Source organism: Delphinapterus leucas, chromosome 2, assembly GCF_059928025.1.
Source record: "Delphinapterus leucas isolate spDelLeu-1000000601 "Yukka" chromosome 2, BTC_Dleu_Yukka2, whole genome shotgun sequence".
NCBI classification, from domain to species: domain Eukaryota; kingdom Metazoa; phylum Chordata; class Mammalia; order Artiodactyla; family Monodontidae; genus Delphinapterus; species Delphinapterus leucas.
Window position 1 is genome coordinate 167,603,258 of NC_143130.1, and position 22,382 is coordinate 167,625,639.

At 42.6% G+C, this 22,382-nt stretch overlaps 2 protein-coding genes across 17 annotated transcripts in view; one reads left to right on the plus strand and one right to left on the minus strand.

The window, feature by feature from the left end:
- Positions 1-16,005, minus strand: part of EFCAB11 (EF-hand calcium binding domain 11) — a 247,618-nt gene extending 231,613 nt beyond the window's left edge. For 4 of the 14 annotated variants that reach the window (XR_002644909.2, XR_016392250.1, XM_022576308.3 and 1 more), the window contains exons 1-3: positions 15,365-15,692; positions 14,577-14,672; positions 10,882-10,927 (exon numbers count right to left, since the gene is read on the minus strand). Coding sequence is in view for 11 of the 14 variants with exons in the window: in XM_022576308.3 (XP_022432016.1) it covers positions 10,882-10,927; positions 14,577-14,672; positions 15,365-15,577 (355 nt within the window). In the remaining 3 variants the exon portion in view is untranslated. Of the gene's footprint in view, positions 1-10,881; positions 10,928-14,576; positions 14,673-15,364 lie in introns of all 14 variants that reach the window. The other 10 variants (XR_016392249.1, XM_089908108.1, XM_089908107.1 and 7 more) reach the window with 9 other exon arrangements.
- A 762-nt stretch (positions 16,006-16,767) lies between these two features.
- The window catches only part of TDP1 (tyrosyl-DNA phosphodiesterase 1), a 96,125-nt gene continuing 90,510 nt past the window's right edge, over positions 16,768-22,382 (plus strand). For 2 of the 3 annotated variants that reach the window (XM_022576299.2, XM_089908104.1), the window contains exons 1-2: positions 16,769-16,858; positions 21,485-22,041. In XM_022576299.2, coding sequence (XP_022432007.1) covers positions 21,495-22,041 — 547 coding nt within the window. In that variant the 5' untranslated portion in view covers positions 16,769-16,858; positions 21,485-21,494. Of the gene's footprint in view, positions 16,859-21,484; positions 22,042-22,382 lie in introns of all 3 variants that reach the window. The other variant, XM_022576300.2, reaches the window with a different exon arrangement.

Below are 22,382 nucleotides of genomic sequence, written 5' to 3' on the forward strand. Positions count from 1 at the left end.
GCTGAGATGGAGTTGCAATTTGGAGATGTAAGCTGTTTGAGGCTTCGGAGAAAACCAAGAGCAAGAGTCAAGAAAGCAGCAGCAGGCGTATCTCCTGGCACCTACCAGAGTGCTTGGCATGTGCTTAATAAATACACGTTGTATGGAATTAGCGTTTCCCCCATGGCAGTGGAGGATGTGCAGTGATGCAGCTCCATTCTCATTGGGTCCCATGGTAACTATTTGGCCACACGTCTGCCTGAGACACACTGAGGGAAAGGACTGCCTGTTGTCAAAATTTATCCACACAATATTCAAACCTAAAATTACCACTTCACAAAGACTTTCCATAATTCTACTGCCACCACATTTCATACACAATGAGAAATGCATTACCTGTGTCCACCCCTGGAGTGAAAGTATGTTCAGAACATTCTAATTCCAAGCAGATACCTGCTTGTAGGAGGCATTCCTCACATGTTTGTTGAATAAGTAAATAAAATCATAGGAAGACGTTATTTCTAGTTTTCAGCAAAAAGCGTTAAAATGTGTTTTAAATGCTCTTATAACTGTAAATTAATGCCAAAAAGTAGGTCTCTATTTATTCACATATCCAGCAAAAGCGTCATTTTAGAAACCCCAATTTCTTAATACCTATGACACAGTAAAAAACAAACAAAATTTAGAGGAAAAGGAAATGAGTGCATAATATCTGCTCTTCATTTAATTGCATCTGATTTCGGGAAACGGTAAGAAAAAAAGCACAGTTCCATGGTTCAATGTGTGATTCAGATTCACAAGAAAAAAAAAAGTGCATGAGTGGTGAATGATATATTTTAAACCACATATTCAGAAAACTCATCCGTATTTGGGGCTATAAAGTAGTCAGGTCTTTTTTTTTTTTTTTTTTGCGGTACGCGGGCCTCTCACTGTTGTGGCCTCTCCCGTTGCGGAGCGCAAGCTCAGCAGCCATGGCTCACGGGCCCAGCCGCTCCGCGGCATGTAGGATCCTCCCAGGCCAGGACACAAACCCACGTCCCCTGCATCGGCAGGCGGACTCTCAACCACTGCGCCACCAGGGAAGCCCAGTAGTCAGGTCTTTATTTCATATCTTGGGGGATAAAAAGCACATGTTCTTTAGTGTTCCCTAGGAGAAAATATATGTGGATTTCAACTATATGTTTATTACCATTTAAAAAGAAGAAACCATCTAATAATGCAAATAACTCTATTTACGCAATCAAGTTCATTCACACTATTTTCCCGCAGGCTTGGATACCTTAATTTTTAAAGTCAATATTAAACCACGTAAACATATCTCACTGCCCCATCCCCATCCCCTTGTCTTAATCTTCGATGGCAACACATACAAATGCATTCAATACGATGCAAGTCCCTTTTCTAAAAAGGATAGAGAAGTTTCCATTCAGCTGAGCTCTCATGTTGTAGTAGTATGATCACTTTCCAAAGCCAAGGCATAAAAGGTTTGCTATTCCTACAGCTCTGTAATGCAAACACATTAATGTAAGTTTTATATGTTTTACTGCTGTTTAAATGGCCTAGAAATAGAGTTCCTACTACTAGCTCCACCTGCTGTCACAACATTCAAACCTAAAATTACCACTTCACAAAGACTTTCCATAATTCTACTGCCACCACATTTCATACACAATGAGAAATGCATTACCTGTTTCCACCCCTGGAGTGAAAGTATGTTCAGAACATTCTAATTCCAAATACGAGGTTGGGTCTTCTCTGTAAACTGTCCCAGCAATAAAAGTTACCTAAACACACTTTGCTGTAGCTAGACGTTGGGATCACAACAGGAACCACGTAGACCTATACGTTTATCTGTGTTCATTATTAATCTGCAGAAGGTGTTCAGAAGTTGCCCAGGTAGCTGGACTCTACCAGTAGTTTTCTGACTTTGTTTTAGCTGTAGGAAAGGTTCTTCTTTCTAAAACAGGAACGCCCAGTGTGTAGAGATGAAGGCAAAGCTATTCGGTTTGCAGTGAGGTGGGCTCCTCACCGTTCCCTCTCCAGCAGTGCCTCTGCAAGTGCCCCCCACAGGACACAAGACTGAGGATCATGCCTCAAAGGCCACTGGGACCAATGATCTTTACGAATCCTTCCAGACTCTGCAAGTCTGTGCATTTTCCGTATCACTGAAAGCACTCCCTTCCATTTTATAAACTAGTCTTGGCGAAATGGACTCTTCATGTTCTATAATGAATATATATATTTTTTACTTTCCAATCTACTCAATACATGTGATATAGATATATCATATACAGAAGTGTTATCTTTTCCCCCTTTTTTGTTTTTAAGCAATTTCCTAGGAAGGTAATCATCTTTCACCACAGGGGTGGATATATTCAAAAAGTCCAATAAAACTATATAAATTTTCCCTCGAAAGTTGTTTTTTTTCTTTTTTTTGTGGCTCACAGTTCTAAGCTTCAGGGTCAGTGCGTACAGAGAAATCCTCTTGAAAATGTAGTCATCTAGTTTCTGGCTATCACAGCGAGCTTAAATTAGAAACTGCAATAAACCTGGGAGAATGAAAGAGAAAATAATAAAAATGCCAAGTGTTTTAGACTGTAAGTCTGGTCCTGGATTTAGTAGAAAAGAGAGGGCTCACAGTCATTGGGCCATCTATTAATTTTTCCAGGGATTGAAAATGCCTAAAAATGAGGGCTTAAAAGGATTAAGTGGCCTTTTAAAAGGTATAATACAAGCCTTTTCTAGTTTGAGAAATAAAATTCAGATTATGACTTTTGGAGGCCATGCAGGAAAAAAAAAAAGGATAGAATGTGTTTGCATAAAAAGATTGTAAGGACAGAAGGCCTTTCGTGGCATCAAGAGCAGTGAGCTGTCACAGTAAGATGGGTAAGTAAATTCAGAGGACTAATATTTTCTTCCAGCTACACGCCTAAGAGTAGGGGCATGAAGAGAAAAGAATCCACCTTAATGGAAGAAAGCAAGTTTTACTCTATCATTGGGAGGGAAATGAGGAAGAGTAAAAACAGGTTACAGTGGAATAGAGAATTCTGAACCAACGAAACCTTATTCCTACCAAACGTGGACAGGAATCGTCATCTTTTTTTATTATGCACATCTCCTGCTCATAACCCTTTAAAGGTTCCTCAGCGTTATCAGTGCAAAGCCCCGATCCCTTATTCTGGAATTTAAAGCTTCACTCTTCCTTCCAGGTAAACTGGTCCTTATATCTCCCCCTCTCCAACTCTCAGCTTCCATCAGGGCTGCTCGCTGTGGGGCAGCTGGCTTGCGGCTCGCACCGCACTCCCCGCGGCAGCACGGGAAAGCAGCACTCCAAGGGGGTGTGGGCTTCCGTTTCCGGCAGGACTTGATACCAACACAGGGACAGCTGAGGAGCACTTTGGGCCTGCAAATCTGAGGGGGGGACCGGCAAAAGGGCGCGCTGTAAAATGGGGGGCAGGGATCTGAGAGAAGAGGGTGAGACGCTTGGGAGTAGGGGGTCTGTAGGAGAAACCCCACAGGGCTAGCATGCAGGAAGAGACCCTGCGGAGGAGAAGAAAGTGATGGAGGGACCTGTGATGGAGGGCGAGTGGTGAGTGATAAAGCCCCTCCTCTGGACCATTAACAGACACCTCGGCAAAGTCTCCAGGACATGACAGGCAACGTTTGCATGGGTGTGGCATGTGCAGGGAAGTCTAAATTTGCACGGAGTTCTTCATCCACGCTGGCACCAGCAGAGCACAGGCAGCACCAGGAGCTGGAGGACAAGCTCGCAGCTGGCATCTGCCTTTAATTCATTCTCCCTGTTCTCCTCTTTGCTTCTCCACCTTTTGCAAACCCTACCCAGCCTTCCACATCCGGCTCTGGCCCACACCTCGGGCAGGAAGGGAGTGCCGCTCCCTTCGAAACCCTTACAGGTCTTGTCTATTGTGTTCGTGTGACATCTGGCCATCACAGAAGTGACAATACTTCTTTAATCTTCCCTATCAAATGACATTTTTAAAGAGTGTCTTTAGGTCAGTGTCTCCTAATTCTTTTTTACCCCTACAAGGAAACTTACTCATCATCTTTAAATGGGGAATTAAATACATTAATTGAGAGGGGAATATCTGTGGGCAATACCACAAAATGGTCCTATGATTTCAAGATAAGTATAATGTGTATGTGTTTCCTGATGATAGAAATGAACAAAGAAGTCAACTGAAATCTGAAGTCAAACAACAGCCTGCTACACCTGCTATACTGCGGCCTCAGTTCCTTAGATAGGGGCCCAAAACAACAAAATATACACAAAACAAATACAAAAAATGTGTTTACAATGTAACTTAGAAGACTAGAAAACAGACATTTAAATTTAGGAAAAGAATACTTTTATAGTCAACTATCTGGCTCAAAACAACTCAGCCAAGATAGCAATAAATAAAAGCCATTAACCTCATCATCCACAAATTATTTTTCAATTAAACTGACCCTGGATAGCATGACTGAGTCAAACAGTCCATCATCACCATTGTAATGAATCAATCTCTTTGATTTTTCCATTGTTTAAAGTTGCAGGTTAAAAGTAAGCTCCTGGAAAGCTTTTTATTTCTAAGTACGAAAGTAAAATATGTTCAGTGTATTGAAAGGGCAACAATATAAAAAAACAGAAAGAAAGGGGAGAAAAAAGCATGATCTAATCACCCAGTGGAAACAAAATTCTGATATTTTGTTCTGGTTTTTTCCCTCAAGCATATTTTATATAGATCTGGGATAAAAACACACAGCTGTGTGAGAATGCAGTGGGGCGATGTGCATTGGGCGGATTAAGCAAAAGTCTTATACATCTTAGCTGTTGTTATTCATATAAAATGCTCTACGATTTATCCCACAATGAAGTCAAACCATCTGAGATCACACATGGTCTTGCCCTTCATAGAACTGCCCAGACACGTTTGGCATTAAACCACTGGCCTATGCCAAAAAAAAGTTCAAGAAACGGCCTTACAGACTTCACTGTTGTAATTATTGAACAGTTTGTGGACATCAGTGTCCACTTATTAGTCTCTCCTCCACGAGACATCGTGGGGGAAATATCCCACATCGGGGAAAACTATGTCTCTCTAGAAAAGGAGTTTCTGTGGTGTGGATGCTGACTTCTGCACTCGGTTGTGATTCCCTGTTTGATCTGGACACTCAGTAGCTCGGAACCAAATTTGACATCAGCCTCTAGCGGCTGCACAGAACCTTGTGATTTGTGTTTTGTGTACTGACCCACTCCTGATTTCGACTCATTCATTCATTAAGTTCCCAGGACAATGAAGACTGGCCTCAGCTCCATCAATATGATCCATGACACTATTAACCTCAAGGGAAGGGTTTATCAAATGGTTGAGAGGGTAAGCTTGGAGATTACACTACTGTGGTCTGCCACCCTGCACAGATTACTTAACCTCTCTAAGCTTCAGGATTGTTTTAACTTATAAAATGGGATAATCCTAACATAGAGTTGTATTAAATTTAACAATCCATGCATAATACTCATCACAGAGTCTGCACATGGTAAACACTCAGGGAATCAAAGCTATAATTATTATCTATAATAATAATAAATACTGTAACACATGTAAAAGTATCTTATAAACCAATAAAGAACCATCAAATGCCAGGATTAAGATTTTTTATTCCTCTCTGGAGCTCAGTTTCCTCATTTTAAAAAAGGAAATATATGACTGTTTTCTAGGCTCTTCTAGTTGCAAACTTCTTTCATTTTCTATAGTTAGAGGAGATATGAAATGTTCTATACCCTTAGAGAACAGAAATAAAACCCTCTAAAATTAGGTAGCAATAGTGTGTATTGGAACCAATCCCAACGCTGATCTGCTGCTTCCTTAAACAAGTGGCTTGATTTTTTTTTTTCTCCCATTAATATAATTCCTTGTTCCTGGTGCCTAAATAGTTTTTGCTGATACTCATGTGCTTGTTAAGTTATAGGCATTAAAAATGTCATTAACACCTTTTTGCTACTCATTCTGGCTGCCCTCAAATTCAGGGCAGTGTGACTTCCCTTGAGACATCCTACTCTTCTAATGGCTTTGTCTTAACTTTTCACTCTTTTTAATTTTCACAAGGAACCTCTACAGAAACGACCCACCTTTTAGAGAGGCCTTGGGAAGCAGGGTCTGGGCATCCAGGTTTAGGTGCTGTATGAAATGTGTGCATCATCAGGGCTCTGCCCAGTCAGACTCAATACAGGATGTGAGTCTGGACCTTCCCCCAGGAAGCTGGGCAGCAAATGGGCTCTGTGTGGAGGGTCCTTTGGGGTTGCATGCTGGAGATATGGCACAACCTTGTCTGGATGTAAGAAGAGCTACACCTAGTGGGAGAATTCCCAAGTCACAGCTACTCAGAAGAACTCTGGGAAGTTGATTACCTGAATAAATAGCTCCCAGAAAGCCAAGGCCAACCTTTCAGTTCTTCAAGATCAAAACATTAAGGAGAGAGATAATATATTTGGTAGAATAATCTGTGTATAAACTCTCTTCGATAATATATTTGGTAAAATAATCTGTGTATAAACTCTCTTCCTGTAAGAAAAATAACATGTAAATGTGACTCATGTCACTGAAAGGGAGAAATGAAGGAGCTGGTCTGAAATTGGTTCACTAACAGTCCTAATGCAAAAATTTTATGCTAGCGGCATTCAGAGTTCAGCAGTGACTTCCTGCGAAGATGGCTATTTTACTCTTTCCCTGGGATGTCTGTGGTCTTGAGTCTCCCCTTTCAAGGGGACATGAATTGAAGCTAAGTCTACTCCTTTAATCATGAAGAAAGTGATGCTTTGAGAAAGTTAATCTGCTGTTGATATCAGGACCAGAAGAGGAAGGGAAAAGCCTGGAAGCTTGTAGACTAAGGAAACCCCTTCCACAGTAATTCTGGAGCAAGGTACTAAGCACCTACACTTTGATCTCGTTCCTCCAACCCAATCTTCCCTTGAATTTCTCAGATGACTAACTTACTTCGTAACCTTTTGAAATATACTTAAAAATTAATTATCAGGAAAAGATGCTGTGACAGGAAGCATCCTAATGATTTGATGCGGAAGTGGATGTGAGAGTACCTATAATATCCCTGATATTAAATGCAAGGGATGTGATATGGGAGCAGGTCCCAGAGCACATCACCAAAGTCAGAAAGCCCTCATAGGGAAGCCTACTTTCAGCATCAAAAGCTCCAGTCCTGAAGCAATCCTTAGACTATTATGAATTTGAGAAAATGTCCCATAATAAGGCAGTCTTCACTATACATAAGAGAACTCAGGTGTGGGGTAGGCCACATGAAGGGAATGTAGAGAACCTCATTCAAAACCTAAAGCTTTAATGTACATCAGAACTAATATTAAAAGGAAGCTCCATGACTGCAAAAATGTGAGAACTGTTTCTGCAGGAAGTCCAAATCCAAGCATTAGAGAACTCAGGAAGGAGAGGAAAGGTTCATGAAATTTACAAAATATCTCCAGCCTCAAGTCAACCCTCTCTCAAACATCAGAAAAAAAGAAAAGGCAGGGGAGGAAACTAACAGCCGCACACTTGGAAGATCCTTTTGCCACAGACCAGTCCTCATTTTACATCAGAGCACTCACACTCAAGAGAAACCTTTAGAATGTAATGAAGGTGGGAAAACCTTCTGCCAGAATTTACCCTTCAATGTACATCAAATTACCCATAGAGAAACCATATGAACGTAACACATGCATATAAGTCATACCTTACTAAATGTGAGCTAATACATATGGGGGGAAAACTCAGGATACTGAATGTGGAAGGTTTTTTCAGAAGTCAACCTTTACACCAGAGAACTCACTACACCTGTAAATAACATGGGTAACCTTTCTTCCAGAATAACACCTGTCTGTACATCAAAGAACTGATTAAGGAAAGAAAACCTTCCGTGTGACGTCAAATCCCTAATTCAGAACAAAAGAACACACATAAGGGAGAAAATCTCTGGGAATAATGAATGTGAGAGTGCTTTTGGCAAACTACACGTATTTATGTAGAAACACTACATAAGCAAGAGCAGCGTAAGACATGCATCCAGACAGAATCACTCACTGACTCTCAGGGGACTCCTAAAGGAGAGAAACCCTAACAATGCAAAAAATGCGGGAAATCCTTCTGCCAGAAGACAGAAATCTTTATAGAATGGAATGTTCACACAGAAACCCAGAGAAAATATGTAAGGAAGGCTTCACCAAGAAGTTACAACCTAAATTGAACAGCAAAGAAACAACATTTGAATACTCTGAAAGCGTGAAAATTTTTAACATGAAATTTAAAGCCTGGGGAAATTCTATCAAGTTAGGGAGTATGTCAAAAACAACTTCTCCTAGCAATAATATTGTTCGAAGAGTCATGTTTAATATGTGATACCAAACCTGTATCCAAAAAATAATCTAGTAAACTCTTCTGTAAATCCAAAATTTATAAATAAAAAGATTTTTAAAAAGAAAAAAGTCAAGCCAGTCTAAAGGACACAGGAGCCAGCTCAAGGAGGCACTCAATAGCCAAATCTGTGGTAAGTGGAGCACTAAAGTAATTAAGTATAGTAATGAATTATAAATCATTAAAAACATACAAATTTATGAGTCCATACTGATAAAAGAGAAATAGATTGATCAATCAAGAAGACGGGAAGTCTCTCGCTTATAGTAAAAATGCCAAGGGCTAACTGAAAGAAGCACTGGGATTATAAAATCATTACTTTGTAATCATATGGCAAAAACTGGATCAGACAAGAATCATAAATGGATACCAAATCCAGGCGGAAATTTTGATGAGAAGCAGAATATCTGCAACGTCGAACGTGTCTCTCCACGGGCTGATTAGTTGCAAGGGAAGAAAATATAAAGAGAAATAATACAATGGAGAAATCCGACAACGTCTTGACCGGTGATAAAATTAGTATCTACAGGAGACAGACAGACATCGTGTGCCTCCAGATGTGGCGCCCTGAGAGGGACATATCATCCAGATAGGATTCTGGCTGAGGGTGCTTAACCTCAACCTACTTACAGAGAAACAACACAAGATGAGGGCTGTTCCTAAAAATAGGAAACCATGAGGGGTGGGCTATTTCCTCAAAAATATCAATGTTGTAAAAAGGCAAAAAAAAAAAGGGCTTCCCTGGTGGCGCAGTGGTTGAGAATCTGCCTGCTAATGCAGGGGACACGAGTTCAAGCCCTGGTCTGGGACGATCCCACATGCCGCGGAGCAACTAGGCCCATGAGCCACAACTACTGAGCCTGTGCATCTGGAGCCTGTGCTCCGCAACAAGAGAGGCCGCGATAGTGAGAGGCCCGCGCACCGCGATGAAGAATGGCCCCCACTTGCCACAACTAGAGAAAGCCCTCGCATAGAAATGAAGACCCAACACAGCAAAAATAAATAAATAAATAAACTCCTACCCCCAACGTCTTCTTTAAAAAAAAAAAAAAGTCTCTAGAAATATCCCAGATTAAAGGAGGCTAAAGAGACATGATACCAAGGACTAATTCCTGTATTAAATGAGGAAAGATGCTAATAAGGACATAATTAGATCAAGTGACAACATTGCAATATAGATGGTAAAGCAGATAAAGACAAGTATCAATATAAACTTATGATGGGTGTGCTGTGGTTATGGACAGCTCAGCGAGAGGATGGAGAACAGGCAGAAAGTGCAGAAGAGACGGTAGATGGGGTAAAATATGAACAGTAAGTGAATCTGGCTAAAGGGTATACAGCTATTCTCTGTACTATTTTTATTTTGCAACTTTCCGTAAGCCTTAAATTACATCCCCCCAAAAAGGAATTTTTGAAAAGCCAATTCAGCATGCTCTGGACCCTATCTCCTCCAACAATAGGTAGTTATCTCTCTGTCTCATTTGCCTTTCCCCTCCTCACTAGATCATTCTGCTAAGCTTAGAAACATCTTCTTCATGTTCCAAAAAAAGGCAAACAAAAGCAAAGCAAACAGCTCTTGGTCCACAGCTACTGGACCCACTGAAAGACTTATCTACTCACATTGTCACTTTGCCACTTTCCCTTTATCTTCAAACCACTGCAGCCTGGCCTCTGCCCCCATGACGTGGTGACATTGCTCTTCCTAAAATCACCCGACACCCCCGGGTTGCCAGCTCCACGGATCCTCTTCAGTTCTTTTGCTACTTAACCTTTCAACAGCATTGGACACTGTTGACCATACCTCTTCCCTGGAATAGTCACTTCTCTTGGCTTTTGATCAAATACTCTTGATCTTCCTCTGGCCCCTCTGCTCCTCCTAAGTCTCCTTTGCCATCTCTTCATCCCCTACCTGACTTTTAATGGTTATAGTTCCTACGGGTCTCAGTCTACACTCTCCCTCAAGGCGTCTCATCCACTCCCATGGCTTCAAAACCATCCAAACGCTGATGATTCTCAAACTTATTTCTGTGGCCCAGATCTTTCCTCTGAATTCCATACTCATACAGCTCAATTGCCTTCACATCATCGACCAAAACCTCTCAAACTCAACATATTCAAAACTGAACTCTTGCACTCCCCAAACCCTAAATCTTCTCCCCCAGTCTTCCCATTTCAGGAAGTGCCACTTCCACTCACTCAGCTGCTCAAGTCAGAAAACCTAGATCATCTGCGGGATGTTGAAATTATCAGCAACATTTTTTCTTTATGCTTTTCAGTGGTTTAAAATTTTCCTACAATAAACATACGCTTGTGAATACATTAATTAACTAAAATTAAAAGAACCAAACCTCGTTCTTTTTGGGTAATCAGAAACAAAACAAAGATTTGCTTAAACATAATGCTTTATAGCCTCTATATTTGTTCTTAGTTGTAGTTTCATGAATGTCTAAATAAGAGTACTAAAAATGAACTTTCACATTACCGGAAGTGTTTGGATCTACTGAGGACATCACAGAATCAGCTTCTATCTAGAAAAGAAAAAAGCATAGGGTATACAATTTCATCAAATGTTTTCACAGTACAAGTTCTTAATTCCTGGGGTGCGGGGAAGGAATGTATTTTATGAGAAACCAACTTTGTTGAATCCAGCAGACAAGTAACATCACAGGACAGCTATGATAGTCATTTTTCTCTTCTATTAATAAGATACCAGATGCTGATCTACTACAGACTCTGATGGCCCCCAAAACTTTATTGCATTGACCAAAACAGTTTATCATATAAAATCAACTTGACTGTCACATATACAGAATAACCTGGTAACATTTCTGTTTTAGACAAATACAAGCAATTGCTACAATGGGCTCTATGGGTTTAAATTTTTTTTCCTGACTGTAATAGTAACATGATGTAGAAAACATGAAAAATATTTTTTTAATTATGAAGAAAAACATCTAAATAACCAGCCATCCAGTGAAAACCACTGTTAACATTTAGGACTAGTACAGCTTTTTTTTCCCCCCTCCATGCATTTTTAAACATATTTGAGAATACACTATATATTAAGTTCGGGGACCTGCCTTCACTAAATATTAAAACGTAAGTGTTTTTCCACATTGTTAAGAGAGCTTTATAAACATCATGGAATTAGAACCTTGGCAACATCTGATGTAGCTTCTCCACCTTGGATTCCATGCCCTGCACTTCCCTGGTTCCTCCTGCCCCTCCCAGACAACCAGTTCCCAGTGCATCTTCTTCATGGAGTCCCCACTGACCCTTAAATGTGGGTACGCCCCCCATGTCTCCCCTCAGGACACTGCCCTTCACACTCCACATACTCCTTTTGGGCAATGCCACCTCAGTCTCATGCTTTGAGCTACCACCTGTGAGGAATCCCAAATCTATCTCTAGCCCTCACCTCTCCACCCAACTTCAGATTCCTACATCTGAGGGAGGTGGCACAATCTGAGAGCAGATCTTTACCGTCACCTCAACACCCAGCACAGCACTTAAAAAAGGAATGCACTTGGGGTGCTTCTAGCCTCCTCGAACTTAATATGCCCCAATCCGAACTCACTGCCTTTCCCCCAAACTTACTCCTTCTGAATTTTCTTATTTTCTTATCCCTTTAGTCCTGTTGTCACATCACTCTGATACGGCCACCACATGCAACCATGAATCACCAAGGCATAACTTCTCCCACCACCACAAAGCGCTCCCAGACACTTCATATCAGAGTCTACCTCTGCTGCTCTAAATGATGCCCAGATTCCTATTAAAGTTACCACAGAATTAGACCCTTCTCCTTGCCCTCCTCTCTTTCTGTTCTTAATCTCTTCTCTATCTTAGTATTTATCAGAGTTTTATAAGTCTCTCTACACTAAACTGTGAACTATTTCAAAGTAGGGTCTATGTTTATTCACCTTTATATTTCTAGCAACTAGCAAGTGCTCCTTTTATTAAATGGGAACACAATAAATTTCATTCTGTAAACATTTTCATGAATGCAGAAGTGATTTATTATTTTAGTGCCTTACTGCTTCATGACCTGCATTCAGTAAATATTTCGTTTGCTGAAAAGCAATGTTTAAAAATAAAACCCCAAGTTGAATGAGGTAAAATGGCACCTGTGGGCTCTACGTTTTTTAAGGATATACAGTTGTTTCAATGTCACTTTTATACATACTTCTATGTATGTAAACATATCTTCACAGTTTACACATTCATTTGTATCTGCTGGGCTGGATTAAGCTTTGTTGTGATTGTGACCAATATTCAGGCCACGTGAGCACATCTTATCACATCACCAATTAGTTGTAATAAATGTTCAATGTAAAACAACCCCAAACCTCAACCTATTATAAGAGGAAAAATCTGTTAAATTTCACAGAGGGAATACATTAAGTGTCACTTAATAAAACTTCATGATTGTTACAAATGATTGTTAAGTGTATAGGTGATTTGCTATATCAGTATTTCACTGTTTAGCGATCTGCAGTAAACAAGCATTTCCTTTGATTAAAAAATAAAATCCAAAACCTCAACCAAAAGTAAAAATCTGTTAAATTTGATGGTGTGTATGTATATATGTTACCATATCTCTGTACTTGTCATTAAATTCCTCACTTACATGTTCTAAAATTAAAATCAAGTAAGTAGATACAAAGGTGATAAAGGTAGAGTGAGACCAGATATCTTTCCAGCTGAACCTGGGTTAAATTCAATGCTTCAAAAGCTGAGTCCACTTAGCTGACCTGCTCTGGAATTCCAGCTGAAATGACTGCAGGTTAACAGGAGAGCTGCAATTTCTGGGAGCCAGCCCTGAAGCTCCATAATCAACATCTCAGTAACTAAGCAAACCCTAGCAGTTGAACCTACCTGGGTGGTTCATGGGACATATTTATATCAACAGAACATATTAACAATGAAGTTGTAATACGTTTAAGCATAATGAAGAACAGAGAAGTGGGACATCACGTGGTCCCTGGCTTTACAGGGCCCGCGATCTGACAGACAGGTAGAGCCCACTCATAGGGAACAATTGGGCCAAAGTAGTTGCCCAGCCACTTTGTCTAACAACAGCAGGAGGGATGACATTCCAGGCAGAGCCCTGAGTGCTCCCTCTGTTTGATGCCTGCAACTGAATTTCTTAAACCTGGCCAAGATCTTGCCCCTGATTAGTTCCAGTTCAGCAGCTTAACAAGAGGGATCCATCACTAGAATGGATGTAACAGACAAGAGGAGCAGCACAAGGACAGGAGGCATAGGAAACCTGTCCTACTAAAATGGGAGATCCACTGAAGTTCAGCTCAACTCTCCTTAATTAGTGCAACCTTTCCTGGAGAGCAATGCCCAACAAAATTTCAAATGTACCTAGCACTTGTATCTCTAGGAATTTATTCCACAGAGATATATCCACAAGCAGAGATATAGTTATAAGAGAATGCTCACGGCAGCAATATTTGTAGGAATGAAAAATAGAAACAACTGAAATGACCAAAACAAGGGAACTAGCTAAAGAGAATACTAAGCAACTATTTTTTTAATGTGGTGTGTGTGCTTTTATGTTCTTCTATTGTGAAGTGAAAAAAGCAAGTTAAAATAAAATAGGCATACTATGCACCCACTTTTCAATACAATGCTAGGCATGTTTGTCAATACATAGGAAATTTTGGGATGATACACAATAAACTGTTAATAATGGTAACTCCTGAGGAGTGGGACCCTTTGGTACGGAGGGAGGGGATTTTACACCCAACTTTATACTTTTCTGGGCCATTTTAATTTTTTGGCTATGTAAATGCATTATTTTCATAATTTAAATGGAGCAAAATTTTTTTTTTAATTTAAGAAAAAAAAAAATCCTGCATGTCACTTCCTCTGTGAATTCCTTCTGTTACCAACATCCCACTCCCAGGCTTCCCTCTTGGAACCTCACTAGCATCTCATACTTAATATTATTAGCAGCCTGGTGACTTAGTCTTGATGGATTCTAATTCATTCCCGAGTTGGATTCTTAAGACAAAAGTAAAATTCAGCACTGGACACATCTCTGAAATTGCTCAAAAGGCAGCGGTTTGCTTCATAAACATCCTAAGCTAGCCCTCTGCACTTTATTTAGAAGCCATCCACTATTGTATTGTCAGCCCAGTCCCCAAATACAAAAGAAAGTTCTACCTTGGAGGGCTTGTATCCAAACAGCATTACAACAGCAACTTTAAAGTCCTCTCTGCTTAGATAGCCTTTGTTTTCTTCATCGCATGCTTTAAATACCTAAAGAACAGCAAATATCTTTAGTTAATAAGACAGAAACCGTTTGTTCTATTATTACTAACTTATATTAAGTTTAGACCTTCCAAACCTAAAACTTAGCCAAGAGTAGGGCTGGGAAATGGAATTTCATTATCCTAATTTTAATCCTCAAGAAATCTTAATCTGCTGGGACTTCCCTGGAGAACCAGTGGTTAAGACTCCTAGCTTCCACTTCAGGGGGCACGGGTTCTACCCCTGGTCGGGGAACTAAGATCCCGAATGCTGCCCCCAGGGCCAAAAAGAAAAAGAAATCTTAATGTGCTAAAATTTACTCCCCCTACTCCCCCCAAAAGTGCAAACGACTTAATCGCTGGGTTAATTCCTTTAAACCGTTCGAATAAATTCTACCGAAAATTCAATCCTAGAATTGGGAAGGTGAGGCAAAAGGCCTGGCTTTGAAAGGCGGGAGGAGAGATGGAGATTACAGCTTGTTATACACAGACTATGTCGCGGAGAAAAGAAGAAGTTGGAAGTAGAACACTGGACAGGGATCCAGAAGCCTTGCAGCCCTTGCCTCGGTCATTAACCATGACACTTCGGAAGGACAGTCCAGCCCCTATCTGTGCAACAAAGCTGAGCGAGAGCCAGGCGGGGTGACGGAAGTGAAAGTCCCGGGTCAAGTTTAAGTCCGAGACAGCCCTCCAGGCACTTACTTCCACCCACTTCTTGTGTTCCGACTGGCTGGCTTCCCACCTCCGCGGCCGGGCCCCGGCCTGGGAGAAAAACATCGCGACAGCCACACGAGAGTCGGGACGCCTGAACTCGCGACCTCTGCGGCCTACTCCCGGCTTGCAGCGACAGCCCGCCAAGCTTCCCGCAGTTCGGGAAGCTGAACTTGGCCGGGTACCTCCAACGTCTTCTCCCATTGGACGGCCTGTGAGCCACTGGCGTTGACCCCGCAGCTCTATTGGCCAGAGACTTTGTTTAATAACGTTTCCTTGGAACAGCCTATGGCGGAGGGGCTTCCAGGCACGCCCCCAGCCTTGGCTCCGCCCCTCTCGTCCCTTTAACTCCTGGCGCGCGGCTGTGGATCCCGCACACCCAGGTGCTGTTTCAACGTGTCCTGCATGATTCTTCTCATTTTCTGCCCCCACACCTTGTAATAAATTATTTTTGATAATTTTGATCAATGGCACTATGCTAAACATTATAGGAGACACAAAAAGAGTGTGAACAAAGCATAAAAGGAACCAATCAAAACAAGACCGGGGCTCCCGTGCAGATCAGCAAGTCATGGGAATCGAGCCCTCCAGGGTAGCTACTGTGTCTGTTCCGTCCTCCCTATAAGCCTAGCACTGAGCACGGTACCTGGCACAAAACAGACTTTCAATAAACGAACCAAGTGAGCCCTTAGGACGTTTACCCCAAGTTATTTCATTCAGTCCTCTAGGAGAGGTGCCTGGTGTGAAGGAAACTCTGAGAATAATATCAACAGCACTGTGGAACCCAAATTCCACAGCAAACATCCTTATTAAAGGCAAGGAATATGGCGAGGGTTCCGCTTTGCAAAGGAGTTTATCTCAGACCTCTCCTGACAAATCAGTAAGATTAAAAAGGCAACACACAGGCACACGCGCCTGTTTCAACGAAGAAACGGGCATTCGAGGTTGAGTCTAAGGGAGCTCGTTTAACCTTTTATTTTACAGCAGGTTTTACAGTCCGCTCCCCCAGGAGAACCCACTCCTCCCGGGACACCGGTCTCAGCCCTCAGCTTTCTCGAACCTCTCAGGTTATCTTGTCTCTGCCTTTAAAATATCCACCCCCTCCCACCCCCCCGCCACACACACACCTCGAGCTCCGGGAGTCTGAAGCTATGAGAACCTCTGCAAAGCGGATGAGTTTTGCTAATTAACTACAGGAGAAGTGAGGGAAATTTCTTTTCCTCTCTTCCCCTTTTAGGAGACGCGCCCAGGAGGTGAGAGGGGAGCTGGAGGCGGCCAGGTCTTCTCTCCGCCCCTTGCTGCGGGAGCGCCCCCTCAGCCCCTCATGACCCGGAGGGCTTTAGGACCCAGCTGCCGGCGTCCCGGAAGGGGAAGGGGCAGGGCCACTCTGCGCGCGCTGCCGGCTGGAGGGTTTGAAGCGCGCGCAGGCGCGAGTGGCGGCGGAGCGGCGGGATCCTAGGTGGCTACGCGTTCTGGGGGCTTCAGGTGAGTGGAGGCCGCGGGTTCCGGGGCCTCCGGTGCGCGTTCGGCAGCTGCCCGCGCTTTTGCTCCTTCCGGCCTGGAGCGCTGGAAGCCGGCGTCCGGCCATTTCTTGAGTGTCCCGCGGGGCTGGAGGTGGATCCGGAGGGAAGCGGAGCATCTTGTAAAGACACTAGGTAGGGCCCCCTTCTGGGCCTCGGCTTTCTCCAGTAATAGTACCTCTTTGGCGCGAGCAGCTGCTGCTTGAGGAGACCAGAGTCCTGCTGGAGGGGTACCCCTCCGCGGATTCTTATTCTGGCTCCTCCACGTAGTAGGCAGATGGTCTGGAGAGTTAGTGATAACTAGCATGTTGGGCGCTTACTCTGTGCCAGGCACTTAACCTCTGTGTTTAGTCTCCCCATAAATGGAAACAGTTGTGAGCGTGAAATGAGTGTATGCCCAGTAAAGGTGAGCGCACAGAAAACAGTGTACCCCGGAATCAGCCCACTTCACTCCATCCCGACCGCCTTCATGAGCTACCAGAGTCCTTGCAGGAGCCGCCTCACTTCGACTTTTGTCTCCCTCCAAACCATTCTCCATACAGAGTTGTAGGGAACGTAATATTTTAAAAAAGTAGATCGGACCAAGGTACTCCCCTTCTTATTAAAAGGTACTCCCCTTCAGTGGGGCCTACTGTTCTTAGAATAAAATCCAGGATCTTTAACTTACTCCTGCCCAACCCCTTCATCCTGGACCACCTACCTGTCTTCCTTACCCAAGTCTTTCTGTGTGTTTTTGGAGTTACTACACCCTTGTTCTGGTCGTTGCAGGTTGGGTTCCCTCACTTGGAATACTCTTCTTTCCCTCCCACACTTTTATTTGGCTGATTCCTTTTCACCCTTCAGAGCTCACTTAGATGTTAAATTCAGGATAGTCGAAGGTAAGGGCATCCCTGTTACTCTCTCATACCTGTAAAGCATAATGTATATCTGTAAAGATATCTTGGCTTTTTTGGTTATTTTTGTTTGTGTCAGTCTGTTCCTTTCTCCTTGAAATAGAAGCTTTTCTAGGACAAATTGTTTCTATGTTAATTTCTTATTCCTAGGGCTTGGCACATAGTAGCTGCTCAATAAATATTTTTCGAATGAACATACTCTGGGAGGTAGGTATGATACCCGTTTTACGGAGGAGGAAGTTGAGGCTCAGCAGTTAAGTAACTTGCCTAAGTGCACATTTACCACCTAGTAATGACTGGATTTGAAATTGGAGTCATATTTGCCCACTACTGGCCACACCTGGCCTCAGTTGAGATTGACTCCCATGCCCTCCTGATGGTCTGCAAGCTCTATAAGAAGGGTCAGCTGGAAGCGTAAAAGAAATAGCCCAGCTGGGTCTGGGATGGTAGGGGGAGAGGAGGAGCCAGCAGCTTTAAGAGGAGTATCCATTTGCATCCACAAATTTTTTTTTAGGATCTAATAGACACTCTAATGTTATGAGTTGGCATGTGGTGGTAGAATTTCTTTAGATTTTTACCCTCCTTGGCATTGTAGCTTAACGCAGTGTTTGCCAAATTTCAGTAATGTGATCGGTTGCTTCCTCCCCAGTTTTGTCTCTCTCAACATCTGTACTACTATTTGCGTAATATTTTCATTTGAACCCACTTTTACATAAACACTATCTTTTAGAAGTAGACTTCAGTTATTGTAAATGTAATAGAGCCATAAGATACCTTCTGTTGATGTTAAACCGAAGTGTTACTGCCTGCAGAAGAGCCCAAAATCTGTTATGTGTTCAAAAGCAGGAATAGAGACATTTCTACAAACAGCTTTCTCCTTGATTAAACTGAGACATTGGATTGGAATGGGAAAGGGAGGTACTTTCATAACGTAATGTTAGTTAATGTCAGGTCCCAGTCACCTCCGCTTTGGGAAATACTGCACTTTGCTGACCCACTGAATGTCAGCTCTCAGAGTCAGCCCACCTGTGTTGTAATTCTGATCCTGGTGTCACCACTTACCCAGAGTGTGGCGTTAGACCTGTGCTGTGCGAGACACTGCCCAGGGAAGACAAACCATGAGCAAACAATTGAAGGAAAACACTTAGGTTCTATCCTTGTAAAGCTCTATGACTTGAGTATGAAAGCTGTCTGAGAATGCAGAGAATATGGGCCTGTGTGAGAGAGAAATGAAATTCTGATCCTGAGACCAGATCCAGTCCTCCAAAGTAGAATCAGTTGCTGGTTAATCTTGGTGTTTACCAACAGCTCCTCTTCAACAGGCTAAGCGCCTTGACTGCATAGAGAGGCCGGTAACCTGCTAGGCTTAATGATTTGTTACAGTTTTATTAGCATATTACAAGGTTTTTTTGCCTTTAATTGGTAAATCTCAGGCACATTTTGGATTGTGAGTAGATCCAAAATTTAAACCATGTATAGAGCAGAGGAAAACTTTTTTTCTCTCTAGGAAATGTCTTTTTCAAAGCTTTATTTTTTACCCACTTGTCCTTTTTTGGAGGGAATTCTCTGTCCTCCTCCCCTCCCCCACCCACATGTGGTTCTAGAAAGTGTAGATAATGATAAAACTGAAAAATTTAGAAATCTCCTAAATAGCTCACACAGTCACTAAAGGCGAATAAATATTTTCCTTTTAGAGTTCTCAGGATTTTTGAATTCCATTTTATTTATACGTAATTGATCTGGGAAGAGGGGTGGTGGTGATCTCTAAGGTCTGCATACAGCTCCTTTTCTCAGGCTGGGAGCTGAACCCTTTTTTCACCTAAAAACTCTGAGACCCTCTCTGCTTTAGGATGGGGCAGGAATCTAGGGAGAACAGGCTGAGGAATCTCAGTTGAAGATTCTATTACTCATTGCCTAGCTTTAGAGCTGGTTTAGAATTCAATGGAAGCTAGAGCTTACAGCACAGTAGTTTTTCCAGAGATGGTTCTTTTGTTCTTAAATCATTTTTCAATTACAAACTAACTGACAAAATGGCTCCTTCAAAGTGAATTGTGATAGCAGTCTCCAGAGTCTAGAACACTAAGGGAACTTAAGTTTTAAAAAAACAGTCAAAACAAACAAAAAACTGAGCTGTTTAAGTAGGTGTTAAGTAGTAAGTCTGTCTTAACCCCTTTCATGGGAAAACCTGGTTCTCAGATCCTGTTAACTGTAACAATACAGTTCCAACAAGCTTGATTATCTGGTGTCTTAACCCTTATCAGATTAGAAACAATTTAGGGGGAAAAACCTACTCAGAGTTCAAACAGCCCCTAGAAGTGGACTGAACACAGGGGGAAAGGACAGAGAACTTTTAGAAAAGAAGACCTAGACAGTCTAGGGCCCCTATTACAGGAACAAGTGTCTGCATCCATCTGTGGTCCCTACAGTTGTGGCTGCAAAACACTGTCCATGCCAGGTGGGCTTAATAGTGACCCTGGGCCATGAAGAACGAGTCAAATTATTGTCTAGATGCACTCTGCTTAAAAGCTCCTTGAAATGTGTAATTTACAGGAGAAACCTTATCTGACTTGGTCATAAATTGAAAAAGGTGAGAAGTTGTGCAAAGTGATAGATACCTTAAAATATATATACTTTTTAGCTTGAAACATGAAAGCATATTCATTAGCAAGTCTTTCAGTGCAGAATTTAGCCTTTTTTAAGGAGTGGGGGTTATGCTGCAGTCTGTCCTATATCTGCACTCATAGCAGGTCCTGCTAACGCTGTAGAGCAAACATGTAGACACTGTCCACGATCTGAGCACAGACTCTTGAGTTGTGTAATTTTCCTCTGGGTCTTGTACTAAAGTGTATTTTTTTTTTTTTTAAATCACACTAAGGAGCTCTTCTTTAGTTATTTGGGAAATCTACTTAGATAGCCCTTTACCCTTGAATTGGTGACATTTTGTAGGTAAGAAAAGCAAAAGTTTCATGTGTTTTCCTCTTTTGAGAGCAAGAAAGTAGAAGTTAAACTGTGTGGTTTAGAAAACAAGTAACGTTTTGCTTTAGTACAAGTTCTTTCTCTGCAGGTTTGACTTAGGATTAGATAATCATTGAGTCAGTTGGGTCCTCATGGAAGCATCCCTAGATAATGTATATATAGAATTGATCATTTGTTACTGCCTGGAGGATTTCGTTAAGCTCTATGGTAAGTAGCTTATCTTGGGGGAGTAAGAAGTAGTCCCTGAAGTCCTTTGGGCTCCCATACCTGGGTGAGGAATAGGTGATAAATTCCAATTTGACCTTAAAAATATGAGCATAGTCAGAGTTACTCCTGAAATTCCTTAAACTGACCTTAACCCCAAACACCTGTTGGAAGCTTCAGGGCTAAGAGTGCACATTTTTGTTTTGGACTTTGGCTCAACTCCATTTCCTCAGGCATTTAAGAACAAGGTCTAGGTGGAAAGACAAAGGGAGAGAAGCAGAAGGTGAGCAGGATTTTCGCCATCACTTTATTTGCCAAGTTCTCACGGCAGATTTTGGTGATGTGCCGTGAACACCTACAGAGCCGCTGATGTTAGTGACACGTCTTGGCATCTGGTAAGTGTCAGGTGTGCTGTATGTGTCCTAGAAGGTCAGGACACGGAATTTGAGAGCAAGAGCATGAGTGTGCCGGTGGCCTGGTGGATGGGAAATAACGAAATTTCCACCTTTCATTTCCAGAGGAAGTGTAATGTCTCAGGAAGGCAATTATGGGAGGTGGACGATATCCAGTAGTGATGAAAGTGAGGAGGAAAAGCCAAGACCGGACGAGCCATCTACCTCTTTTCTCCCGCACGCTGAGCAGGGAGCAGCCAGTGAGCCAAAGTACACCTGTTCCGAGGCTCGGAAAGCTGCCCACAGGAGGAAGATCGCACCCGTGAAATTCAGCAACACAGATTCCGTTTCAGAAGCTTCACCTCCCAAAAGGCAGAAGGGCGGTTCCCAGGAAGACCTGGGCTGGTGTCTCTCCAGCAGTGAGGATGAGCTGCCACCAGAGACGCAGCAAAAGCAGGCTAAGGACACGGGGGTCAAAGAGGAGAAAGGCCTCCCTTCTCCCAGAGATGGTGCTGTCCCGGGAGCTGGGCATCACAGCCCGTCGGCCGGCCACGGGCTTGAAACGTCAGGGGAAGGCCAGGACATCTGGGACATGCTGGGTAAAGGGAACCCCTTCCAATTTTACCTCGCTAGAGTCTCCGGAATTAAGCCAAAGTATAACTCGGGAGCCCTCCACATCAGGGGTGAGTGAAGCCGGGGGTCTGGGAGCTGCACTTGTGGGGCTTCCCCTCGAAAAACAGGAGGGACGCCTAGAAGGGATCTCTTAAGAACCCTCTGAACTTCTCTCAGGGGGAAAAAAACCCATTTTGACAAGCAGATGCATTCGTTTGACAGCAAACTGCTTAGGTCAGGAAGCGAGCAGGTGTCTCCCAGAGCCCTGCAGGTCACCCTGCTGGCACCCCTTGCACAGTGCTTAGAATTACTTAACTTGTAATTTAAAGGTTAAACTCGGTCGCTGACACTTGATTAACCAAGTAGCCAGCCCTTGACAGCAATAGTTCTCTCTGGTCCCTGGACCAGCAGT